Genomic DNA, 27387 nt, shown 5'->3' with positions numbered 1-27387 from the left:
GAGACTCTGTCTCAAAAAAAAAGAAGAAGAAGAACAGTAGTTGAAAATGAAAACATTTACTTTAATCCCAATGTGAAAATTTTAAAACATATCATGCAAGTAATTATTATGGGAGGCCCTCAGGGGATGATTTGACATAATTATTTAATGATTTTCCCTCATTCTCTTGTGAAAGTAAGGAATTAGTAAACTAGGATTTTATGCAAAGTGACATCAGGCTTTATGTACCACATCCTCAAACAATAAAGTTATACTAAATAAGGGAAACCTTTGCTCTATGCCTCTGTGTCCAGAAATAATGATTATTTTTTAATGTTCCTAATAAAAGAAAAGAGAGACCTATCCCTTAGGGCTTTAAATAAGGTAATAAAGTTGTGATTTGATGCCCATATTAAACTTGCTCCAAATTATGTGAGTCACAAAGTGAGAGAGTTTAGATTAATGTCATTTTGGATCTACCATTTTTGCTTCAGGGAAAGTTACAAACAGAGCTTTCCCTAACACTGCCTGGCCCCTCTGAAGCAATGAGTTGTGCACATGAAATGTTCTTGTGGGTTGTCAGCAAATTCTTCTGTGCCACTTTTTCATCCGGGTGAACTTTGTTCAGGGGTCCAAGACATCTTAGACATGTGAAATAATCATACCTTTGACAAAATGTTGTAAGCAGTATGTGTAATATCTGCATGTTTCTTGGTATTGCTTTTAGATAGGTAATAAAGGGATTATTTAAGAAAAAAAAACAAACAAACCCTGGAGTCTTGAAACTATAAAGTCTAAGGCAAAGAAGGGAGTGGAAAGTCATTAATTTTGGCAGAGCCGAAAACAGTCATAATTGCTATAATAGATTATAGAAAATTAGGACAATGAAGAAAAATAGAATCGTCCTATGTTTTGATATGTTTGAGGCTAGTCTTTTCTAACAACAACAAAAGGCCACCTTAAACAGATAACTTTCTCAGCTTCAATGCCATCTAAACACTTTTTAGGAAAATAACTGCTATAAAATTATTTTGTTCAGGGACTCTGCAGACTCTTAACCTTAGAGATTTAACAATCACATTTTGTTTATATGTGATATTCTACATGTTTAACTCAGAAAACCCACTGGTATTTTTTAAATTTCTGATTTTACATTTTTATAAAGGTACATCTATTCCTTCTACCTATGCAGGCTAATAAATTAACTAGGTTAACTCAAAGAGTTGTGCTTTCTTTTTTTTCACTGCTTCTTGGTTTGACAGTCTTAATAAGTTGCTTACCATTTTCTACAGAGTTTCCCATTTTGATGAAACACCTTCTTTTATCCTCAGGCCAATTTTGTCTTTCTTGTAAGTGCTTTGTTATATTCAAGTAGGCTTCATCAAGACTCATGGCCATAAAATTGGGATCATAATCAGCAAGTATTTCCTTAACCTTCAAATGAAACAAAAAAAACGTTTAAATTTTACTATGATAGCAAATTTCTTCTGTCATATGTAGTTGATAAGAAATGTTAATATTCTTAGTTTGCAACTACAGTAACAATCCTGCAATCAATAGCTGATGGATTTAAGGCATAAATAATCCACTACCAGGGAATATTTGTCAAAATTTCCTTTTGTATTAAAATAGACCATGAAGGCAGAAGATCATGAAATAGCTTCATTTGATACCACCTCTATTTAGTCACCTATATCTAGTTATAGCAGGCAATTCAAATAAATCTCAGACAACATTATCTGCTAGGCACATACAAAAAAATGGTTAATGTTTAGGTAGCTAGTCAGAAGCTGAAGTGGGAATGACAGAATCGTATTCCCTCCTACCTTTTGCATTTTTTTGTTTTTGGTTCATTTTAAAAAGGAATAATCTCATGTAAAGGTACTATGTTGCTTTAGAAAATAGTTTAACTAATTATAACATGCACATAAAACTCCACTTACTATATACATTAATTAATGTATTAATCCACTTACTACATACGTTAATTAATGCATGAATTCATACAGAAAAATGTTTTTCCATTTCCTATTACTTTTAGGATCTTGAGTGGGAAAAATGATCAATCTGCAGTGTACTTCCATGATTACCTTAAATGATGGGGAAAAGTCTGGAGTTATATCTTAGGATAAAAGAAATACATATAAATATTAGAATTACAGATGCTATAATTCAGAAATGCTTCTTATATAAGATAGTGTTATTACATAAAATATGACTTTTTTTTCTGATCACTGAAGTATTAGCTATAATTGGAGGCAATGGTTCTCAAAATAATATGCCTATTTTCCAGCTTGGTGACAGAGTGAGAACCTGCCTCAAAAAAAATGTATATTAGAAAACATATTTGCTGAATTACGTTATGCTTCCATTTAGCTTTTAGAACTGTCTTACTGTATCACAAGAAAACTGTTCCTTGTTTTATAAAAAGAAAGCTTTTCAGCTTAATATAATTATCAACAGCTGAGTCAAAAGGTATTTTAGAAAATGGTGATATGAACTTGGCCAAGTTTTACTCAGAGAGTGCCTTAATTAGCTTTGTTCTTGCTATAATGTGCTCAAACAGAATCTTTCCAATGAAAATGAAACTCTGGGAAGTCTGTAACTGGCAGCCAACTAAGATTCTGAATGAGAAGTACTCCCTAGAGACACTGTTGAGTATTTATTAACTTCCTTTACATAGGATATTGCTTTAAGAATTAAAACAGTCACATTCCAGTAAAAATCAAGCACTTAAAGCTCCAATATTTTAGATAAAACAAAAATGGCTAGCTGGGAATGGTGGCTCATGCCTGTAATCCCAGCACTTTGGGAGGTCCAGGCGGGTTAATTTTTTGAGGCCAGGAATTCAAGACTAGCCTGAGCAAGAGGGAAACCCTATCTCTGCCAAAATATTTTAAAATTAGGAGGGTGTGGTGATGCATGTCTGTTATTCTAGCTACTCAGGAGGCTGAGGCCAGAGGATTGCTTTAGCTCAAGAGTTTAAGGTTACAGTGAGGTATGATCGAGCCACAGCACTCCAGCCTGGGCTACAGAGTGAGACCCTGTCTCAAAAAAAGAAAGGAGGAGCTTTTTCTGAAAACTTTTTTTTTTGAGATGGAGTCTCGCTCTGTTGCTCAGGCTGGAGTTCAGTGGTGCAATCTCAGCTCAGTGCAACCTCCACCTCCCGGGTTCAAGCGATTCTCCTGCCTCAACCTCCCAAGTAGCTAGAATGACACCTCCAGCTAATTTTTTTTTTTTTTTTTTGGTATTTTTAGTAGAGACAGGGTTTCACCGTGTTAGCCAGGATGGCCTTGGCCTCCCAAAGTGCTGGGATTACAGGTGTGAGCCACCTAGCCCAGCCTTCTTAAACTTTCTAACCAAGTCATGAATATTAATGTATCCATAAGTCAGTGATAAATTTGTTCTACAGTTCATTTACACATAAGAACTCATTTGTTATCTGCAAATAAACTGGCTAGATCCTGCTCAAATGTGAACATAAGTGACCAGACTAAAATAACTAAAAGTACTTTGGTTCTCACTGGCATACTGCCAGAAGTTTTACTGAGTTAAAGTACAACTTTAAAAAACACCCCTTCTTACTAAATTTTTGTAGGATTTTTAAAACTTCTTAAAAGGCTATATTTATGATTAGCGTTTTATCTCATTTTAATTAGGAATACAATAAAAGAGATAAACAGGAACCAAACATGAGTGTGCTCCCTTCTCGCCCATCACCCTTTCAGAGGTATGCACAAAGCACTTGGTCACAGATCACCTTGGAAAGAAAAAACACCTGTTTTTAAACTTGGGATAGTGTCACTTCTACGGAAAATGAAGTGGAATACGAGAGGGGTGAATTTAAAGACCCCTGGCATAACTAAAGAGTAGTAAGTATTAGGCCACAGTGTTTTAAGTGTTTCTATTCAGAAAGCAGTCTTTAACACATTTTATTATAGCAGTCTAAAAGTATTTGATGTAGCAATCTAAAATCTTAATTCAAAAATTAAATTCCAGCACTGCATGAAAGGCCAGTTGTCATAAAAATATTTTAAAAGTGGCAGTTTGTCACATATGACAGTTTGGCAATTTTAGTAAATAATCAGATCTACTTCAAAGATCATTCCTGAAGCAATGGATTACGCCCTTTTCAATTATCAGTCTCTTAGACAGTAAATGATTGTGGGGCAAATAGACTAATCAAAATACATGAATTTTATCACTGTTTAACAACATTAATAAAGAATTACTCAGAAAATACACTGAAATTAAATGATGAGCAGATTCTGTAGGTTATAAATAAAATGTGGTTATAGAAAAAAATGTGTATTAAGAAAAAAATAGCTAAATTTAATTTTATATTGTCATTAAGGCAGTTCAACATTTGAGGAAATGGGAAGAGTTTTCTAAGCAAATGAAAACTTCATGGAAAGGTAAAGAATTGGGAAATAGAATGATGTATTCTGGATACTATATGCAGCTCAGTATTCAATATACAAGCTGAAAAAGTGGTAGGAGGCTTGACTGAAAGGACAAGCTAAGACCAAATCCTGACGTGCTAAGGCACTTGGACTTGACTCTCCAGGTGACAGGAAATCAGTGAAAGGCTAAAGTAGAGGTGAGACATTAACTTACCTCTTTACTCACAGCTCGGTATTTGTCAAAGTTTGGGGGAACTATTATAAGTTGTGGACAGAGTCTCTTAGCAATAAATCCTGGCATAGCTGCACGAACACCAAACCTCCTTGCATAGTAATTTGAAGTAGCCTGAAAGAGAATTGACCACATGGAAAAAATATATACAAACCTAAATGAGCATATTGATCAACGCATTCATAATAAACACATTAATATGTGCATTTTCAATTCAAGGACATTTCATTTATAGGCCACGGTTTTAACCCAAGGTTTGACTTGCTCTGTCATGGTCTTTTGATACCATGACCCTCTCCCATTACTATCCCTATATTTATAATGTGATACCAGGTATATGCAAGACTGTGCTAATAAAAAGATCTTCTTATATTTCCAGTAACTAAACTTCATTGGTTTTAAGGCATACTTGCAATAGAATAAATATCAAAGTTTGGATGATAGTGAGTTACGTTACATGAAAGTAATAGTATAGTAAATAGTAAAGAATAGTCATAAAATAATAGTGTAGTACAAATAGTATAGATGTTACATTATACAAAGTAATAGTATAGCATAATAGTATACTTTTGGAATTTGCTGTATTTGGGATTTTGGAAATTTTTCATCTAGAACAAAAACAAAAGGTCTACTATGTGGTCAGCCAAATTAAGTCTCCAAAATGAAGTGATTAAAGCTTAAAGTAAGTTTAGAAATTAAGGTTATTTTCCTTAAGGCTTAATTATCTTTTTTGCTGAAAACATTCTGACTAGGAGATGGAACTACAAAAGTATGAGAGTAAAAAGGAGAATATTATTTATTAAATCCTGTTGATGATGACATCTGACAAAAGTCTATGTGAATGTGGTAGACCAGAATACTATTTATAAAATGAATTCTATCACAAATTGAATCCTTATTTGAAATCTCAAGCAAAATTTCAAAAAATGCAAAACAGAATCAAATGAAGGAATTATTTCAGAATAATATCAATTTTCCAATAATGATTTTCAAATGGCAATTAAAACATCTTGATAGTACTCAAAATTATACTAATCCTTGGTCAGTGTTCTGGAACAGAAAATGCAGATAGTGCTAGAAACAAAACCAATGCTTAAGTAAATAAGTTTAATAGAATTGATATAAAAGCTAGATCTACAGTAGAGGAGAAACAAACTTTTAAATAAGAGTTTCTCTAACTTTTAGATTTGTGGTATATTGTAGATCATAGCCATAGTGCTTTATAGTTACTCTTTTCAAAGTGGGTTCTAGTTCCTCATGCCACATGACTTGTCCTGTGACTTGGTTAGATGAAAATAATGTGAGGGTAGTGACACTGAGTTCTGAAACCTAGGCTTTTGCTTTTTGTAATCCAGCAACCACTGTAAATATTTTGGGATAGATTACTAAATGATGAGGCAACAATGGAGAAAGTTCTAAGGCTGGAATCCATTTCAATCTCCTCAGTCCTGGTGCCAGACCTGTGAATGATGCCATCTTGGATGTTTTACCCTCAGTTAAATTGCCCTAGTCAACTCCAGATAGAGTAGAGTTGAGCCATCACCATCGCACTCTGCTCAAATTACAGAATCATGAGCAAATAAATTTTGACTGTCCACTAAATACTGGGGGAGTATGTTATGCAGCAATAGATCATTGCTATAAAGTCTCAGTTGCAACTCTCCGTGCCAAGTTAGAACATTTCAAAAATCTATCAAATTCACCAAAAAAGAATTTTACCTGTAGGAATAATGTCTAACAGAACAAAAAATTATGCTCATTAAAAGGGAAACCTATTTGTTCAACATACAAAAGGGGTAATCTTTGTTTAAATATAACAAATAGTAATTTTGAATTTTGAAACAATAACTGATTTTTAGGAGGACAGAAATTATAGGAAAGAAAATATTTTGTAGATTTCAAAAGCAGATGGTCTAGCTTTAACACGGCTACAGCAAGTTTGAATGTATATATATACATACATAAGCATACATAAATTTATAGTGTTATATTTTAATAAAATTAAATATATTTTTTCAAATACTTATTGATGATTTATAGGAAAGGGGAGTTTCCTTTCAAAAAACAGTGTTTTGGAATCAGAGTTATCAGTTGCCTGCATACTCATAGAGGCAGACATAAAAAACAGATTATAGTTTTATAATAAAATCATAACTCAGTAAGAATTAGTTTTATAGCTATCTAAGGCATGGGAAGGAGTTAGGAACAGGGAAAAACTCTTCTTGTTTATCTAATACTTTTTAAATACCAAAACCCATCTATTCCAGTTGCTACTTTTAATTCCCAACACATTTTCAGCCACACATAGCTATCCTGGTCATTTTTACCTTCTAAGGTTAGAGTGGCAAAAAGGAAGAGCAATACAGTAATCAGAAAAGCAAAGAAAGGTTCCAAGTCATGGGAAAAACAATTTAATTGCATTCTAAATGTACTATATTAACGAAATACGTTATTCCAGAACTGGGGTTGGTAAACCTTTTCTTTTCTGTGAAAGCCAAATAGTAATCATTTTAGGCTTTGCAGATCATTGAATTATTGAACTTTGCTCTTTTAGTGCAACAACAGTAATAAATAAATGGGTGTGACTTTGTTTCAATAAAAAGCTGGATTTGGCCTGCAGACCACTTTGAAAATCTTTATTAATACTTTAGAATAACATTTCTTTTTCTTCTTCAACTGTCTTTCACTAGAATGGTTACTTAAGGAAAAATTTAATTTGCCTTGTAAATTATTAGGTTTGTAACTTTAGGCAAGTTATTAAACATCTCTCTGAGTTTGTTTTCTTTTTTCTCAAATGGAAATAAAAACTAGTGCCTTAAAGCAGCAGTTCCTAACCTTTTTGGCACCAAAGAATGGTTTCATGGAAGACAATTTTTCCACAAACTGGTGGGGATGATGGTTTTGAGATGATTCAAGCATGTTACATTTATTGTGCACTTTATGTCTATTAATATTACACTGTAATATGTAATGAAATAATTATCCAACTCACTATAATGTAGAATCAATGGGAGCCCTGAGCTTGTTTTCCTGCAACTAGACGATCCCATCTGGGAGTGATGGCAGACAGTGACAGATCATCAGGCATTAGATTCTCATAAGGAGTAGGCAACCTGGATCTTCCCATGTGCAGTTCACAATAGGGTTTGTGCTCCTATGAGAATCTAATGCTGTCACTGATCTGACAGGAAGTGGAGCTCAGGCAGTAATGCAAGTGATGGGAAGTTGTTGTAAAAACAGATGAAGCTTCGTTCGCGTGCCTGACGCTTACCTCCTGTGTGAGGCCCAGTTCCTAACAGGCCACGGACCAATACCAGTCTGTGAACCGGGGGCTGGACCCTTGCCTTAAAGTATGTTGAAAGGATTCAGTAATTGAGTCATATATAAGGCACCCAGAAAAATACTCAGCAAACTGGTAGACCTCAATAAAGAATTCCCCTTTCATGAACCAGTAAACTTACAAATATGTTACAGAATTTCCTTTTTGTTTTTGATCTTACCAGCATACTCATTGATCCTACAGCAATGGGTTTATCCTTCAATTCTGGATTGTCCCTCATTTCTACAGCTGCATAGAAAGCATCCATGTCAATGTGCACTATGGTATTGTTCAAATTTCGGCTCTGTTCTAATTCCATTGCAAATCTGTCAACCTTAATTTTTTAAAAGAGTTAACATATATTTAGACAACATAATATTGAAAACCATTAATCATAACATTAATCTTAATTTAGTAAGTATTTGACTATCAGTCTCTATCCACCCACCCATTCATCCATCCTTTCATGCATCCACCCACCTACTTACTTACGGGTGTACATTTTGTTGTTCAAGGGTGTTTATGGGTTTATATTTTATTACTGTTTATGAGTGTTTATATATATTTTTTACTTTTTAAAAATTAAAATTGGTAATTGCTTTTATTTTCGTAGAGACAGCCTGTCCTCAGATATCATTCCCTATCAACCCTTTCAGTTCTCCAAACCCTGAGGCACATGACAGGAACTTAGTATTTAATGAATGACTGAATGAGCTAATCCAACTGTTTTTATCAAATGATTCTACTGCTTTATAAATTTGGAGTTCAACTCACTGTAATTAAAAGCTACAATGTAGGTAAGATTGCCATTTGATTCATAATATTTATGTCTTAAAAGAGCAACAAAGGAAATATACAACAAGAAACTATACTTCTTTGGCATATGATGTTTATGTTGAACAGTAAGGAACAACTGAAAATACTAAAGCATAATGTAAACATTTCCTCTGCAGAATTGCTTTTATAATGTTAAAATTTGATGTTAATCTATACAAGTAAAATTTAAATCCCAAGCTGTAATTTATTCTTCATGAGCTTTTATTTTATATGTCAAATATAATAGTGAAGAATTTTAATCTTTAAAGAATTTTAGTTTCTTCAGAGAAAAAGAGTTAGATTTACAATAAGAAAGAAATGAAAGGGGACAGAAATAAACAAAGGAAGCAAGTAAGAAAAGTGAATACGTAGCTGATGTACTCACTTCTAACTTCCATTTTTGTGGCCAGCCCCCACTATCAAGGCAAGAAAGGCTAAATACTCACTTTTCCAGCTTACCCTGCAGCCAGGGGTGGCTGTGTAATAGCTGTGATCTATGTAACATATAAGGAAGTTACCAAGATCATTAAAGTAAAATCATAAGAGAAGAAATCTATTAAATGAGCTGGAAAACATAGAGAACATAGAACAGTGCCTGGTACACGGTATAAGTTCAATAAATGCATCTATTATTAAAAGGATCAATGGATAGCTGCATAATAAAACATCAAAAACAGAAAAACAGCCAGCAATGAGCAAGTGGGGTGATCTATGGAATGAAAATAACTTCTGTCATGTGGAGTTCCCTCTAGCAAATTTTCTCAAAAGTGGAGAGCTATAGAAGTATATGTGGCTTTTTCCCTCATGCTGGACTCCAACTTTGCCTCTACTACGCAGAATTTTTTTTTTTATGTCCTTCCTTCTTAGTGTTATGGTGACACTAGCTGCCCACTAGTCGCAGGTTAAAACTGTAACTCCTTTTTTAGAGGCAATTACCCTGACTCATGTTTGTCTCCAGGAAGTACGGTGAAATCTGTAGAAGGACTCCCCTTGTTTAGGATACAGCTCACTGAATGACCTGGGTTGCTCTATGCCTTCCTCAGGCTATTCCTCTGTCTGGAATGCCTTTCTGAGCTCTGTTACAAGCCTTCAAGGATCAGCTGAAACATCTCTTGGTACCTAATAGAATCTCTGTCCTCTGTGCCACGGAATTTAATGTTCCTTGTTTTCCTGCTCTTGCATGGCACTTATTGTATGAGAAACTAAATTGTGAGTTCCTTCAGGAGAAAAACCTTATTTGACTTCAAATTATTTTCTCCAAGAGAAATAGGGAGGGGAGACTAGAAGGAGAAAAATAATAAAATGTATAGCAGTATATTAAAGGTAGTTTAAAAAGAGAAAGCGGTAATAGTAGAAAAATCTTGACGAAATCTAACTTCTTACAATAAAATCCTACACCTAATACATGGAACTTTTAAATACTGCTACAATTTAACATGCTAATTAAAACCTACTAATTTTAGTACCTCAATTCTAAACCAGAGAATAGTATCCTGACCAGATATAAACAAATTATGGAGACTAATAAAAGCAAATGTAAGCTAAAAGCTACTCTATCTTAATGCAGAAAATATACCTAAGATATAAGAGTCAAGTGAGAATAAGGAAGTGGCATCTAAGATACCTTGATATGGAATCATCTAGAAAAGAAAAAGATAATAGACAAATGGGAAAAAATTCTCCTCAGACTAATATGTTAATGTTATTATAATATCTTCAGCAAGCTATTCTCTTTTTTTGTGCTTAAAGCAAGCATAGCTGCCAAAAGGAAACCTCCCCACTGTATGACTCATACATTCCACTTTCCTTTACTATCTCTCATTAGTCACCCTTCTCTGAACTCTTCTCTTTCTACATCAACCAGATGCATGCCACTATTGCTTTTAAAAGTTTCTTCAGCTGAAATCCCCATTCATATTGTCCTTTCTTCACTCCATTTTCCAATGACTTTCAAGTTCTGATATGAATCAACACGCACATTGTTCCTTTTGCTACTGTTCAAAACTGGTATGTGCCACACTGGTTAAGAATAAGGGCTTTGTTGATTCCTGGGGAAGATGGTCGAACAGTAACTGCTCCTGTCTGCAGCTCCCAGCAAGATCAACACAGAAAGTGGGTGATTTCTGCACTTCTAACAGAGGTAACCAGCTCATCTCAATGGGACTGGTTAGAAAGTGGGTGCAGCCCACAGAGGGTGAGGAGAAGCATGGTAGAGCGTCTCCTCACATGGGAAGCCCAAGGAGTCAGGAACTTCTTCCCCTAGCCAAGGGAAGCCATGAGGGACTGTGCCATGAGTAAGGGATGGTGTTATCCAGCCCAGATACTAGCTTTTACCACTATCTTCGCAATTCGCAGACCAGGAGATTCCCTCAGGTGCCAATACCACCAGGGCCCTGAGTTTCAAGCACAAAATGGGGCAGCCATTTGGGCAGACACCAAGATAGCTGCAGAGTTTTTTTTTTTTTTTTTTTTTTTTTGTACCCCAGTGGCACTTGGAACGCCAGCGAGATAGAACCATTCACTCTACTGGAAAGGGGGCTGAAGCCAGGGAGCCAAGTGGTTTAGTTCAGCAGAACCCACCCCCAGGAGCCCAGAAAGCTAAGATCCACTGGCTTGAAATTCTCGCTGCCAGCACAGCAGTCTGAAGTCGACCTGGGATGCTTGGCATGGGGAGGGGCACCCGCCATTACTGAGGCTTGAGCAGGAGGGTTTTCCCTTCACAGTGTAAACAAAGCTGCAGGCAAGGTTGAACTGGGCAGAACCTACCACAGCTCCTCAAAGCCCCTGTGGCCAGACTACCTCTCTAGTTTCCTCCTCTCTGGGTGGGGCATCTCTGAAAGAAAGGCAGCAGACCCAGTCAGGGGCTTATGGATAAAACTCCCATTTCCCTGGGACAGAGCACCTGGGGGAAGGGGCAGCTGTGGGTGCAGCTTCAGCAGACTTAAACGTTCCTGCCTGCTGGCTCTGAAGAGAGCAGTGGATCTCCCAGCACAGCACTCGAGCTCTGGTAAGGGACAGACTGCTTCCTCAAGTGGGTCCCTGACCCCGTGCCTCCTGACTGCAAGGGTCGACAGACACTTCATACTGGAGAGCTGTGGCTGTCATCCGGCAGCTGCCTTTCTGGAAGGAAGCTTCCAGAGGAAGGAACAGGTGGCAATCTTTGCTGTTCTGCAGCCTCTGCTGGTGATACCCAGGCAAACAGGATCTGGAGTGGACCTCCAGCAAACTCCAGCAGACCTTCAGAAGAGGGGCCTGTTAGAAGAAAAACTAACAAGCAGAAAGCAATAGCATCAACATAAACAAAAAGGACGACCATCTGAAGGTCACCAACATCAAAGACCAAAGGTAGAAAAATCCACAAAGATGACCAAAAAAAAGTGCAAAAAGGCTGAAAATTCCAAAAACCAGAATGCCTCTTCTCCTCCAAAGGCTCACAACTCCTTACCAGCAAGGGAAAAAACTGGACAGAGAATGAGTTTGAGGAACTGACAGAAGTAGGCTTCAGAGGGTGGCTAATAACAAGCTCCTCCAAGCTAAAGGAGCATGTTCTAACCCAATGCAAGGAAGCTAAGAATCTTGATAAAAGGTTACAGGAACTGCTAACTAGAATAACCAGTTTAGTTAAGAATATAAATGACCTGATAGAGCTGAAAAACACAGCACAAGAACTTTGTGAAGCATACACAAGTATCAATAGCTGAATCGATCAAGCAGAAGAAAGAATATCAGATATTAAAGTTCTACTTAATGAAATAAAGTGTGATGACAAGATGAGAGAAACAATAGTGAAAAGGAATGAACAAAGCTACCAAAAATATGGGACTATATGAAAAGACCAAACCTACAACTGACATACCTGAAAGTGACAAGGAGAATGGAACCAAACTGGAAAACACTTCAGGATATTATCTAGGAGAACTTCCCCAACCTAGCAAGACAGGCCAACATTCAAATTCAGGAAATATAAAGAACAACACAAAGATATTCCCAGAGAAGAGCAACCCCAAGACATATAATCATCAGATTCATCAAAGATGAAATGAAGGAAAAGTTAAGGGCAGCCAGAGAGAAACACTGGGTTACCCACAAAGGGAAGCCCATCAAAATGACATCAGATCTCTCTGCAGAAACCCTATAAGCCAGAAAAGAGTGGTGGCCAACATTCAACACTCCTAAAGAAAAGAATTTTCAACCCAGAATTTCATATCCAGCCAAACTAAGCTGCATAAGCAAAGGAGAAATAAAATCCTTTACAGACAAGCAATGCTGAGGGATTCTGTCACTACCAGTCCTGCCTTACAAGAGCTCCTGAAGGAAGCACTAAATATGGAAAGGAAAAATCAGTACCAACCACTGAAAAAAACCTACCAAATTGTAAATATTATCAACACTATGAAGACACCGCATAAATTAATGGACAAAATAACCTGCTAGCATCATGACAGGATCAAATTCACATATAACAATATTAACCTTAAAGGTAAATGGGCTAAATGCCCCCAATGAAAAGACACAAACTGGCAAATTGGATAAAGAGTTAAGACCCATTGGTGTGCTGTATTCAGGAGACCCATCTCATGTGTAAAGACACATAGGCTCAAAATAAAGGGATGGAGGAAGATTTGTCAAGCAAAGGGAAAGAAAAAAAGAAAAGCAGAGGTTGCAATCCTAGTCTCGATAAAATAGACTTCAAACCAACAAAGATCAAAAAAGACAAAGGGCATTATATAATGGTAAAGGGATCAATGCAAGAAGAAGAGCTAACTATCCTAAATATATATGCACCCAATACAGGAGCACCCAGATTCACAAAGCAAGTTCTTAGAGACCTACAAAGAGACTTAGACTCTCACAATATAATAGTGGGAGACTTTAACACCCCACTGTCAATATTAGAGACAGTAAATTAACAAGGATATTCAGAACTCGAACTCAGCTGTGGACCAAGCAGACTTAATAGACATCTACAGAACTCTCTACCCAAAATCAACAGAATATACATGTTCTTAGCACCACACAGCACTTGTTCTGAAACTCAATACATAATTTGAAATAAAATACGCCTCAGCAAATGCAAAAAAAAAAGAAAATCCTAACAGTCTCTTACACCACAGTGCAATCAAATTGGAACTCAGGATTAAGAAACTCACTCAAAACTGCACAAATGCCTGGAAACTGAACAACCTGCTCCTGAATGACTCCTGGATAAATAACAAAATCAAGGCAGAAATAAATAAGTTCTTTGAAACCAATGAGAACAAAGACACAATGTACCAGAATCTCTGGGACACAGCTAAAGCAGTGTTAAGAGGGAAATTTATAGCACTAAATGCCCACAGGAGATAGCAGGAAAGATCTAAAATAGACATCGTAACATCACAAGTAAAAGACCTAAAGAAGCAAGGGCAAACAAATTCAAAAGCTAGCAGAAGACAAGAAATAAATAAGATCAGAGCAGAACTGAAGGAGACAGAGACACAAAAAAACCCTTCAAAAAAATCAATGAATTCAGGAGCTGGTTTTTAAAAAAGATTAACAAAATAGACTGCTAGACAGACTAATAAGAAGAAAAGAGAGAAGAATCAAATAGATGCAATAAAAAATGATAAAAGAGATACCACCTCTGATCCCACAGAAATACAAACTATCATCAGAGAACACTTTAAACACCTCTATGCAAATAAACTAGAAAATCTAGAAGAAATAGATAAATTCCTGGACACATACATTCTCCCAAGACTAAACCAGGAAGAAGTCAAATCACTGAATAGACCAATAACAAGTTCTGAAATTGAGGCAGTAATTAATAGCCTACCAACCAAAAAAGCCCAGGACCAGAAAGATTCACAGCCGAATTCTACCAGAGGTACAAAGAGGAACTGGTACCATTCCTTCTAAAACTATTCCAAAGAATAGAAAAAGAGGGACTTCTCCCTTACTCATTTCATAAGGCCAGCATCATCCTGGTATCAAAACCTGTCAGAGACATAACAAAAAAAGAAAATCTCAGGCCAAGGAACATCGATGCGAAAATCCTCAATAAAATACTGGCAAACCAAATCCAGCAGCATATTAAAAAGCTTATCCACCATGATCAAGGTGACATCATCCCTGGGATGCAAGGCTGGTTCAACATATGCAAATCAATAAATGTAACCCATCACATAAACAGAACCAATGACAAAAACCACATGATTATCTCAATAGATGCAGAAAAGGCCTTCAATAACATTCAACACCACTTCATGCTACAAACACTCAATAAACTAGGTATTGATGAAACATATCTCAAAATAATAAGAGCTATTTATGACAGACCCACAGCCAGTATCATACTGAATGGGCAAAAGCTGGAAGCATTCCCTTTGAAAACTGGCACAAGACAAGGATGCTCTCTCTCACCACTCCTATTCAACATAGTATTGGAGGTTCTGGCCAGGGCAATCAGGCAAGAGAAAGAAATAAAGCATATTCAAATAGGAAGAGAGGAAGTCAAATGATCTCTGTTTGCAGATAACATGACTGCAAATTTAGAAAACCCCATCATCTCAGCTCCAAAACTCCTTAAGGTGTTAAGCAACTTCAGCAAAGTTTCACAATACAAAATCAAAGTGCAAAAATCACAAGCTTTCCTATACACCAATAAGACAAACAAAGAGCCAAATCATGAGTGAAATCCCATTCACAATTGCTACAAAGAGAATAAAATACCTAGGAATACAACTTACAAGGGAAGTGAAGGATCTCTTCAAGGAGAACTACAAACTACTGATTAAGAAAATAAGAGAGGAAACAAACAAATAGAAAAATAGAAAAACATTCCCTGCCCATTCATAGGAAGAATCAATATCATGAAAATGGCCATACTGCCCAAAGTAATTTACAGATTCAATGCTATTCCCATCAAGCTACCACTGACTTTCTTCACAGAACTACAAAAACCTACTTTAAATTTCATATGGAACCAAAAAAGAGCCTGTATAGCTAAGACAATCCTAAGCAAAAAGAATAAGGCTGGTGGCATCATACTACCTGACTTCAAACTATACTACAAAGCTACAGTCACCAAAACAGCATGGTACTTGTACTAAAACAGATACATAGACAAATGAAACAGAACAGAGCCCTCAGATCCACAACCACACATCTACCACCACGTGATCTTTGACAAACCTGACAAAAACAAGCAATGGGGAAAGGATTCCCTATTTAATAAACGGTGTTGGGAAAACTGGATAGCCATATACAGAAAACTGAAACTGGACCCCTGCCTTACACCTCATACAAAAACAAACGAACAACAAATGTATGAAAAAAAACACATCATCACTGGTCATTAGAGAAATACAAATCAAAACCACGAGAGACCATCTCATGCCAGTTAGAATGGTGATCATTAAAAAGTGAGGAAACAACAGATACTAGAGAGTATGTGGAGAAATAGGAATGCTTCTACGCTGTTGGTGGTAAATTAGTTCAACCATTGTGGAAGACAGTGTGATGATTCCTCAAGGATCTAGAATCAGAAATACCATTAGATCCCACAATCCCATTACTGGGTATATATCCAAAGGGTTATAAATCATTCTACTATAAAAACGCATGCACTATTTTATTGTTTATTGCAGCACTATTCACAATATCAAAGACTTGGAACCAACTCAAATGCCCATTAATGATAGACTGGATAAAGAAAACGTGGCACATACACACCATGGAATACTATGCGGCCATAAAAAAGAATGAGTTCATGTCCTTTGCAGGGATACAGATGAAGCTTGAAACCATCATTTTCAGCAAACTAACACAGGAACAGAAAACCCAACACTGCATGTTCTCACTCATAAGTGGGAGGTGAAAATGAGAACATATGGGCACAGAGAGGGGAACATCACACACTGGGGCCTGTTAGGGCCTGGGGAGCAAGAGGAGGGATAGCATTAGGAGAAGTACCTAATGTACATGATGGGTTGATGGGTGCAGCAGACCACCATGGCACATATATACCTATGTAACAAACCTGCACGTTCTGTACATGTATCCCAGAACTTAAAGTATAATAATAAAAAGAAAAATTAAAAAAGAAACCAACCAAAAGAATTAAGGACTTTGGTTTGGGTCTTAGTAGTGCAACTCATTAGTTACAGCACAGGGAGCAATTTAACCTCTTTCATGCTTACTTTCCTTATTTGTAAAGTGGTACTAAACCAACCTCAATAGGTTACTGAAAGAATTAAAAGAGACACTCATAAAATGCACCTATCTAGGGATACAATAAGGGTTTAATGATATTATCTGTAATTATAAAAGTAGAAGTGACATTTATTGAGCATATTATATGTGTCATATAATATGCTAAGGGCTTCCTATGTTAACTCATTTACTGGTCAAAATAATTCTGAGATCATAATTATTGTTCCCATTGTATAGACGAAGCTAAAGGTCAGTAAGAGTAAGTAATTTGCCCTAAATCACAAAGCTAGTAAATGTTAGCACTAAACACTGAAACCAGGTTACTCTGAAGTCTGTTTTTGATTATGTTATAATGCTTCCCTGTAATAGATTTTTTAAAGTCTGTAATATTGAAATACACTCAAATCAAACCGTAATGGTGTATTTTCTATCCGTATTATGTCTTACTTTCTTTAAAAATCCCCCATTTCTATTACATTGAGGAGACTATTTCAGAAATAACTTTTTGTTTGTTTTCTTAACTTAGTATTTTCCCAAGACTACTGAATAAATCTGAGTTAATAAAATCAATTGTTGGCCAGGCCCAGTGGCTCATGCTTCTAATCCCTTTGGGAAGTTGAAGTGGAAGGGTAGCTTGAGGCCAGGAGTTTGAGATTGGCCAAGGCAACACAGTGAGATCCTGTCTCTACAAAAAATTTTTTAAATTAACTGGGTGTGGAGGTGTGTACCCATAGTCCCACCTACTTGGGAGGCCAAGTCAGGAGGATTGTTTGAGCCCAGTAGTTGGAGACTGCAGTGAGCCATGATAGCACCACTGCACTCCAGTCTCAGTGACAGAGAGAGACCTTATCTCTCTCTGAAAAAAAAAAAAACAAACCCAAAATCAATAAATTGCTAAAATGGTCAAAATGCACTGATTTGCTGTATAGCTGTCATGTAACGTAGCATGAACATTTGTCTACTCAATTTATGAACCCATGTTATTATATGACAATTTGTCAGTTACAAAAATGATTGTGCCTTTAAGAAGTTCAATGGGAGTGGGAAAGGGTGGAGTATACATTTATTATATGACAATTTGTCAGTTACAAAAATGATTGTGCCTTTAAGAAGTCCAATGGGAGTGGGAAAGGGTGGAGTATACTTAAGAGAGGTTCTCAGCACCCTGGGAGTTCATGCCTGCAGAAGTTGCTTACCTCAGCTCGACTAGCAAATAGTTCATGCTATCATATCACACATAATAAAATCGAGTACTTGGAAATTTTAAGACTCTAAAATAGAAACACATTTCCTATGAAAACAAGTTCTCTCAGACCTTCTTGACTCCTTAAACTTCCTCAATCCTCTCCCATTTATACAACTTCTTTTGGAGGAAGATCAACACATCAAAAAATTTAGCAATCAACATAAAACACATTTCCTGCCATTCCTGTTGCAAAAGATGCCAGAGAGCCTCCGAAGAAATAGTGAACCAAAACTGGGACAAAATCTTAAATTCTACTACACAGTGAAAGATACTTTTTATTCCTTCAGATTATTAGTATATTTAGGGATATGAGCTTTAAAAATAGTATGAATAGCTAACAGTTGTTGGCATCGCTCATATACTGTATCATTAAAACTGTTAAATATATTTGTAGGTTATAGATCAATAAAACAAAAATATCCAGAAAGTACATTACTTAAGGATTAATATCAATTTAAAAATAATATGATTGTGGCTAGAACTGATTTTTTTTTTTTTTTTTTTTAACCTATGAAGCAATTTTGCCTTTAAAAAAATGGCCAGGCACACTCGTCTTTCAATTGGTCTCATGAGAAAAAAAAATGGCCAGGTGCAACGGCTCACCCCAGTAATCCCAGCACCTTTTTTTTTTTTTTTTTTTTTTTTTTAGAAAGAGAGAGAGAGAATAGGAAGGAGGAAAAAGGAAGAGAAAGAGAGAGAGAATGGGGAGGAGGGAGAAGGAAAAGAAAGAGGGAGAGAGAATGGGAGTATTGCTTTCTTGCCCAGGCTAGAATGCAATTTAGTAATGGGTATTGAAAACCTCTTTTATACTGATAATTATACTTAATGATGTAGTCAGGAAGGAATAAGGGAAGAAGATAACAAACAAACAGCCAACCAATATTTAATTTAAACCTATGAAATGCTATGCGATTACTGAGGAGTGATTTACTTCCAATTATATAGTCACCTTTGGAATAGGTGTGAGGTGGTAATGTATGTTTTGTGTATTTGAAGTGGAGAGTTCTATAAACGTTTATTAAGTTTACTTGTTCCGGGTCTGAGTTCAAGTTCTGAATATCCTTGTTAATTTTCTATCTCGTTGATCTATAGAATCGTTAGCTCTTCTTGTTGCATTGATCCTTTTGCCATTATGTAATGTCATTCCTCGCCTCTTTTGATCTTTGTTGCTTTAAAATCTACTTTATCAGAGGCGAGAATTGCATCTCCTGCTTTTTGTTTATTAGTTTATTTTTACTCTCTGTTTGGTTGGTAAATCTTCCTCCTTCTCTCTGAGTCTTTGTGTATTGTTGCATGTAAGATGGGCCCGGATGCAGCATACCGATGGGTTTTGGCTTTTTATCCAATTAAAATATATATAAGTTTAATACCGGCGTTTGATGCTAGCTGGCTGTTTTGCCCATTAGTTGATGTAAATTTTTTATTGTGTTAAAGTTCTTTGCTTTTTGATATATTTTTGGAAAGGCTGATATTGGTTGTTCCTTTATATGTATAGTGCTTCTTTCAGAAGCTCTTGTAAAGCAGGCCTGGTGGTGGTGAACTCTCTAAGTACTTGTTTGTTCGCAAAAGATTTAATTTTTCCTTCGCTCATAAAGCTTAGTTTGGCTGGATAGGAAATTCTGGGTTGAAAGTTCTTTTCTTTAAGGATGTTAAATATTGGTCCCCACTCTTTTCTGGCTTGTAGGGTTTCTGCTGAGAGATCTGCTGTAAGTCTGATAGGTTTCCCTTTATGGGTAACCTGACCTTTCTCTCTGGCTGCCCTTAGTATTTTCTCCTTCATTTCAACCCTAATAAATCTGGCGATTATGTGCCTTGGGGTTGGTCTTCTTGAAGAATATCTTTGTGGTGTTCTCTGTATTACCTGGAGTTGAATATTACCCTGCCTTGCCAGGTTGGGAAAATTTTCCTGAATGATATCCTGAAGAGTATTTTCCAACTTGGATTCATTCTCTTCATCACATTCAGGTACACCTATCAAACGTAAATTAGGTCTTTTCACATAGTCCCATATTTCCTGGAGACTTTGCTCATTCCTTTTCATCCTTTTTTCTGCATTCTTGTCTTCTCGTTTCATTTCACTGAGCTGGTCCTCGACTTCTGATATCCTTCCTTCTGCTTGATCAATTCGACTGTTTAAACTTGTACATGCTTCGCGAAGTTTCGTGTTGTGTTTTTCAGCTCCATCAATTCACTTATATTCTTCTCTAAATTGTCCATTCTCGTTAACATTTCGTCAAACCTTTTTTCAAGGTTCTTAGTTTCTTTGCATTGGGTTAGAACAAGTTCTTTTAATTCACAGAAGTTTCTTATCACCCACGTTTTGAAACCTGCTTCTGTTATTGGAACACACGTGTAATCTATTAAGCCTTGTTCCGTTACTGATGAGGAATTGCAATCCCCTGTAGAGGGAGAGGCATTCTGATTTTGAGTATTCTCTACCTTTTTACGCTGGTTTCTTCCCTTCATTATATATTTGTCCGTCTGTCGTCTTTATAATTACCGACTTTCTAACTGGGTCTCTGACGTCCAACTTGTTGATTCCCTGCGCCGAAATCTGAGCAATCCACTGAGCCGGCCAAAACAGCGGTGTTAAGATTGATGGTGCTTTTCTGCCCGGGAATCTCCGGACTCTGCACCAAGAACTGGCGTGCTAAGGCACCAGCAAAACCGCCACGCTGGCCACAAGAGTCGCCCTGGTGACCCGTGGAGCTCCTCCACTGGGAATCTCCTGGTCCGTGAGCAACTAATATTCGTCTGAAAGTGTGGTGTCCTCTCGTTCTTTGCGCTTTCACTGGGAGGTACGTGCCCGAGCAGCTAATCATCAGCCATCTTGGATCTCTCTCCCCCAGCACTTTCTGATTTTTTTTTTTTTTTTAAACCTTGATAAAATGATGTCTAAGTTTATTTGAAAGAAACGTGCATGAGAAAAACAAAACAATATTTTTAAAGAGTTATGAGAGAGAATATTAAACTATATTCCTACTGTTCAACAACTAAAACTGTATGGTACTGATACAGGAAAAGACTGAATTAATTAGAAGAGAGAGTCCAGAAATAAATCAAAGAACAATGAGAATTTTTTTATTTAGAAGTGCCTCATTTCGACTCAATGAAGAAACGATTCGTGATTCAATAAATGGAGTTGGGACAAGTGAATGAATCACCATTTAGGGAAAATAATACTATGTAAGAAAAATATAACACCATTTAAGAAAAACATACTTCACACCTTACAGCAAAACAAATTCCAAATTGACTAAAGATTTCAGTATGCCAAGAGCTATAAAAATACTAAAAAAAGACAGGCATGGTTGTGAGGAATACTTTTCCAAGTACCATACCAAAAAAAAAAAAATTATAAGAATATTGTTTCTGTAACCAATAAGCGATAATAATCAGTTATAAGATATAAGATTAATATACAAAAGTCAACCACTTTCGTATATACCATCAATGAACAAGTAAAATTTAAAATTTAAAACACATCACAGGCCAAACATGGTGGCTCACACCTGTAATCCCAGCACTTTGGAAGGCTGAGGTGGGTGGATCACTTGAGTTCAGGAGTTCAAGACTAGTCTGGCCAACCTAGTGAAACTCTGTCTCTACTAAAAATATAAAAACTAGCTGGACTTGGTGGTGGGCACCCATATTCCCAGCCACTCAGGAGGTGGAGGCAGGAGAATTTCTTGAACCCAGGAAGAGGAGGTTGCAATGAGCTGAGATCATGCCACTGCACTGTAGCCTGGGTAACAGAGGGAGACTCTGTCTCAAAAACAAAACAAAACAAAAAAACACATTACAATTTACATTAGAACCTCCAAAAATGAAATACTTAGGTACAAATGTAACAAAATATGTACAAGATCAACAAGAGGAAAACTACAAAAGTCTGAAGAAAGCAAGCAAAGAAGAACTAAATACAGTCTCTGGCCTATGATGGTTCAACTTAAGATTTTTCAACTTTATGAAGGGTTTATCTGGATATAACCCCATGTAAGTCAGGGAGCATCTGGACTTACGATGGTTTGACTTACAATTTTTCAACTTTAAAACGGGTTTATCCCAATGTAACTCCATTGTAAGTCAAGGAGCATCTTTAAATGGAGAGATTTTCCATGTTCATGAATAGGAACACTCTATTATAAAATGTCAGTTCTTCCCAACTTCATCTATATACTCAATGTAGTCGTAGTCAAAATCCCAGCAAGTTATTTTGTGGATATCAACAAACTTACTCTAAAATTTATATGAAGAGGCAAAAATCCAACTAGCCAACATAATATTGAAGAAGAATAAAACTGAAAAACTGACACTACTTGACTTCAAGACTTACCATAAAGTTACAGTAATTAAGATAGTGTGGTACTGGCAAAAGAAAAGACAAATAGACCAATGAAACAGAATACAGAGCCTAGAAATAGACTCACAAAAATATAGACAACTGGTCTTTGACAAAAGAGCAATGACTCAATATAATGGAGAAGAGTTTCTTTTTTATTCTTTTCTTGAGATACAGTCTCACTCTGTTGCCCAGGTTGGAGTGCAGTGGTGCAATCATGGCTCACTGCCACTACAATCTCCCAGGCCCAAACAATCTTCCCACCTCAGCCTCCCAAATAGCTAGGACCATAGGCATGTGCCACCATACCCAGTTAATTTTTTATATTTCTTGTAGAAACAGGGTCTTGCCATTTTGCCTAGGCTGGTCTTGAACCCCTGGGCTCAAGCGATCTTCTCGCCTTGGCCCCACAAAGTGCTGTGATTACAGGCATGAACCGCCACACCTAGCAAGAAAAGAATTTTTTAACGAATTGTGCTGGAACAACTGGATATCTACATGTTAAAAAAAAAAAGATGAACTTATATCCTTCACAAAAATAAACTCAAATGAATCACAGATCTAAATGTAAAATGCAAAACTATAAAATTCCTACAAGAGAACAGAAGAAAAAATCTAAATGGACTTGGATTTGAAGATGACTATTTAGATAAAATATCAAAGGCACAATCCATGAAAGAAAGAATTGATGAACTGGACTTCATTAAAATAAAAAATTTCTGCTCTGTGAAAGATACTCTCAACAGAATAAACAGAAAAGCCACAGGTTGGGAAACAATATTTGGAAAAGACATCTCCGATACAGGTCTGTTGCCCAAAATACACGAAGAACTCTCAAAAACCAAAAATAAGAAAACAAACAACTTGATTATAAATGGTCAAGGACCTTAACAGACACCTCAGCAAAGAAGATATACAGATGGCAAATATACAAAAGCACACAAAAGGATGCTCCACATCATATTTCATCAGGGATATGCAAATTAAAGCAACGAGATACTACTATACACCTATTAGAATAGCCAAAATTCATAATACTGACACAACCAAATGATGGTAATGATATTTAGCAACAGGAATTCATTGTTGGCATGAAGAAAAAATGGTATGGTCACTTTGGAAGACAGTTTGGCAGTTTCTTATAAAACTAAACATACTTTTATTTTACCATATTTATTTACCCAAAGGAGCTGAAAACTTATGTGCACACCTAAGTTTTCCATGGATGTTTACAGCAACTTTATTCATAACTGCCAAAACTTAGAAGCAACCAATGTGACCTTCAGTAGGTTAATGGACAAATAGCTTGATAGCTCATTTATTTTACGTGCTGAATATTATTCAGTTGTCCGTGGTATGGTTCATGCCTGTAATCCCAGAACTCTGGAAGGCCAAGGCAGGTGATCACATGAGGCCAGGAGTTTGAGACCAGACTGGCCAACATGGTAAAACCCCATATCTACTAAAAGATGCAAAAATTAGCCAGGCATAGTGGCGGGCGCTGGTAATCCCTGCTACTCAGGAGGCTGAGGCAGGAGAATAGCTTGAACCTGGGAGGTGGAAGTTGCAGTGAGCCAAAATTGCACAACTGCACTCCAGCCTGGGCAACAAAGTGAGAGAGACTCCATCTCAAAAATAAATAAATACATAAAATTGGCCGTGGTACATCCAGACAAATGAATAATATTCAGCACAGAAAATAAATGAATTATCAAGCCATGAAAAGATATGAAGGAAAGGTAAATGCACACTACTAAGTAAAAGCAGTCAGTCTGAAAAGGCTACATCCTGTATGATTCTAACATATGACATTCTGGAAAAGGGAAAACTATGGAGATAGTAAAAAGGTCAGTGATTTCCAGGAGTTAGTGGGGGAGGGAGGGATGAATAGATGGAGCACAGAGTATTTTTCGGGGGGGCAGTGAAACTACTCTGTATGATACTATAATGGCAGATGCACCTCACTGTACATTTGTCTAAACTCACAGAATGTACACCACCAATATTAAACCCTAATGTAAACTATCAACTTTGGGTGATAATGTGTCAACATAAGTTCATCAACTGTAACAAATGTACCCCTTCTGGTGGGGATGATGATAGTAGGGGAGGCTATGCCTGTGCGGAGAAAGGAGTATATGGAAAATCTGCATACCTTTTGTTCAATTTTGCTGTGAACCTAAAACTGCTTTGAAAAATAAGGTCTTTTTATACATGCATGTGTGTGTTCACTGTAGCACTATTCACAACAGCAAAGACATGGAATCAACCTAAACGCTCATCAATGGTAGACTGGATAAAGAAAATGTTGTACAGGGGAGATCCAAGATGGCCGATTAGGAGGAACTCGCGAATGCAGCTCCGAGAGAAAGCGCAGAGGGACTGCAGGGAAGTTCACAAGGAAGCTGGGCGGAGCCCACAGCAGCTCAGCGAAGCCTCTACAGGCTGAGTGCGACTAGGCTGACACCTTGAGGGCAGAGAAAACGGCAGCAAGACAGCGGAAAATCATAACTCCCTAAATCCCCGGGACAGAACACCTGGAGGGAAGAAAAAGGGGGTTTATGAGTTCTGCTGCTGCAGACTTAAAATTACCAAAATCAGAAAGACAGCAACTACAAAGTCGATAGGCGGATAAATCCACAAAGATGGGAAGAAACCAGCGCAAAAAGGATGAAAACACCCAAAATCAGAACACTTCTCCTCCTACAAGGGAGCACAACTCCCCACCAGCAAGGGAACAAGACTGGATGGAGAATGAGTGTGAGGAAATGACAGAATCAGCTTTCAGAAAGTGGATAATAAGAAACTTTCGTGAGCTAAAAGAACATGTTCTAACCCAATGCAAAGAAACTAAGAACCTTGAAAAAAGACTTGACGAAATGCTAACGAGAATGGACAACTTAGAGAGGAATATGAGTGAATTGATGGAGCTGAAAAGCACAACACAAGAACTTCGCGAAGCATGCACAAGTTTCAACAGCCGAATTGACCAAGCAGAAGAAAGGATATCAGAGGTAGAAGATCAACTCAATGAAATAAAACGAGAAGGCAAGATTAGAGAAAACAGGGTAAAAAGGAATGAACAAAGCCAACAAGAAATATGGGACTATGTGAAAAGACCTAATCTACGTTTGATAGGGGTACCTGAATGTGACGAAGAGAATGCATCCAAGCTGGAAAATACTCTCCAGGATATTATCCAGGAAAACTTCCCCAACCTAGCAACGCAGGCCAATATTCAAGCCCAGGAAATACAGAGAACACCACGAAGATATTCCCCTAGAAGAGCAACCCCAAGGCACATAATCATCAGATTCACCAGGGTCGAAATGAAGGAGAAAATACTAAGGGCAGCCAGAGAGAAAGGTCGGGTTACCCACAAAGGGAAGCCCATCAGACTCACTGCAGATCTCTCAGCAGAAACCCTACAGGCCAGAAGAGAGTGAGGGCCGATATTCAACATCCTTAAAGAAAAGAACTTTCAACCCAGAATTTCATATCCAGCCAAACTAAGCTTCATAAGTGAAGGAAAAATAAAATCCTTTGAGAACAAGCAAGAACTCAGAGATTTCACCATCACCAGACCAGCTTTACAAGAGCTCCTAAAGGAGGCACTATACATAGAAAAGAACAACCAGAACCAGCCACTCCAAAAACACACAAAACGGTAAAGAGCATCAACACAATGAAGAATCTGCATCAACCAATGGGCAAAACAGCCAGCTAGCATCAAAATAACAGGATTAAATTCACACATAACAATATTAACCCTAAATGTAAACACACTAAATGCCCCAATCAAAAGACACAGACTGGCAAACTGGATAAAAAGCCAAAACCCATCAGTGTGCTGTATCCAGGAAACCCACCTCACATGCAAGGATACACAAAGACTCACAATAAAGGGATGGAGGAAGATTTACCAAGCAAACGGAGAGCAAAAAAAAGCAGGAGTTGCAATTCTCATCTCTGACAAAATAGACTTTAAAGCAACAAAGATCAAAAGAGACAAAGAAGGACATTACATAATGGTAAAAGGATCAATGCAACAAGAAAAGCTAACGATCCTAAATATATATGCACCTAATACAGGAGCACCCAAATATATAAGGAAAGTTCTTAAAAAATTACAAAGAGACCTAGACTCCCACACAATAATAGTGGGAGACTTCAACACCCCATTGTCAATATTAGACAGATCAATGAGACAGAAAATTAACAAGGATATCCAGGACTTGAACTCGGACCTGGAACAAGCAAACCTAATAGACATTTACAGAACTCTCCACCTCAAATCCACAGAATATACATTCTACTCAGCACCACATCACACCTACTCTAAAATTGACCACATAATTGGAAGTAAATCACTCCTCAGAAAATGCAAAAGAACGGAAACCATAACAAACAGTCTCTCAGACCACAGTGCAATCAAGTTAGAACTCAGAATTCAGAAACCAACCCAGAACCGCACAGCTTCATGGAAAATGAACAACTTTCTCTTGAATGTTGACTGGATAAACACTGAAATGAAGGCAGAAATAAAGATGTTCTTCGAAACCAACGAGAACGAAGACACCACATACCAGAATCTCTGGGACACATTTAAAGCAGTCTCTAGAGGAAAATATATAGCAATAAGTGCCCACATGAGAAGAAAGGAGAGATCTAAAATTGACACCCTATCATCAAAATTGAAAGAGCTAGAGGAGCAAGATCAAAAAAACTCAAAACCTAGCAGAAGACAAGAAATAACTAAGATCAAAGCAGAATTGAAGGAGATAGAGACACGAAAAACCCTACAAAAAATCAATAAATCCAGGAGCTGGTTTTTTGAAAAGATCAACAAAATAGACA

The 27387-nt window shown here is 37.0% G+C and overlaps 1 protein-coding gene across 2 annotated transcripts in view; it reads right to left on the bottom strand.

Annotated features, from left to right (window-relative positions):
• POLK (DNA polymerase kappa) overlaps positions 1 to 27387 on the bottom strand; it is a 124812-nt gene that overhangs the window by 35618 nt on the left and 61807 nt on the right. The window contains exons 4-6 of one of the 2 annotated variants that reach the window (XM_012462142.3): positions 8115 to 8267; positions 4597 to 4728; positions 1260 to 1413 (exon numbers count right to left, since the gene is read on the bottom strand). In XM_012462142.3, coding sequence (XP_012317565.2) covers positions 1260 to 1413; positions 4597 to 4728; positions 8115 to 8267 — 439 coding nt within the window. The remainder of the gene's footprint in view (positions 1 to 1259; positions 1414 to 4596; positions 4729 to 8114; positions 8268 to 27387) is intronic. The other variant, XM_064376058.1, reaches the window with a different exon arrangement.

This window comes from Aotus nancymaae, unplaced genomic scaffold (genome assembly GCF_030222135.1).
Source record: "Aotus nancymaae isolate 86718 unplaced genomic scaffold, 86718_ANA_hifiasm-v0.15.2.pri h1tg000014l, whole genome shotgun sequence".
Classification (NCBI taxonomy): domain Eukaryota; kingdom Metazoa; phylum Chordata; class Mammalia; order Primates; family Aotidae; genus Aotus; species Aotus nancymaae.
The sequence above is the reverse complement of the archived record's forward strand: the minus strand, read 5'-3'. Positions and strand labels throughout refer to the sequence as shown.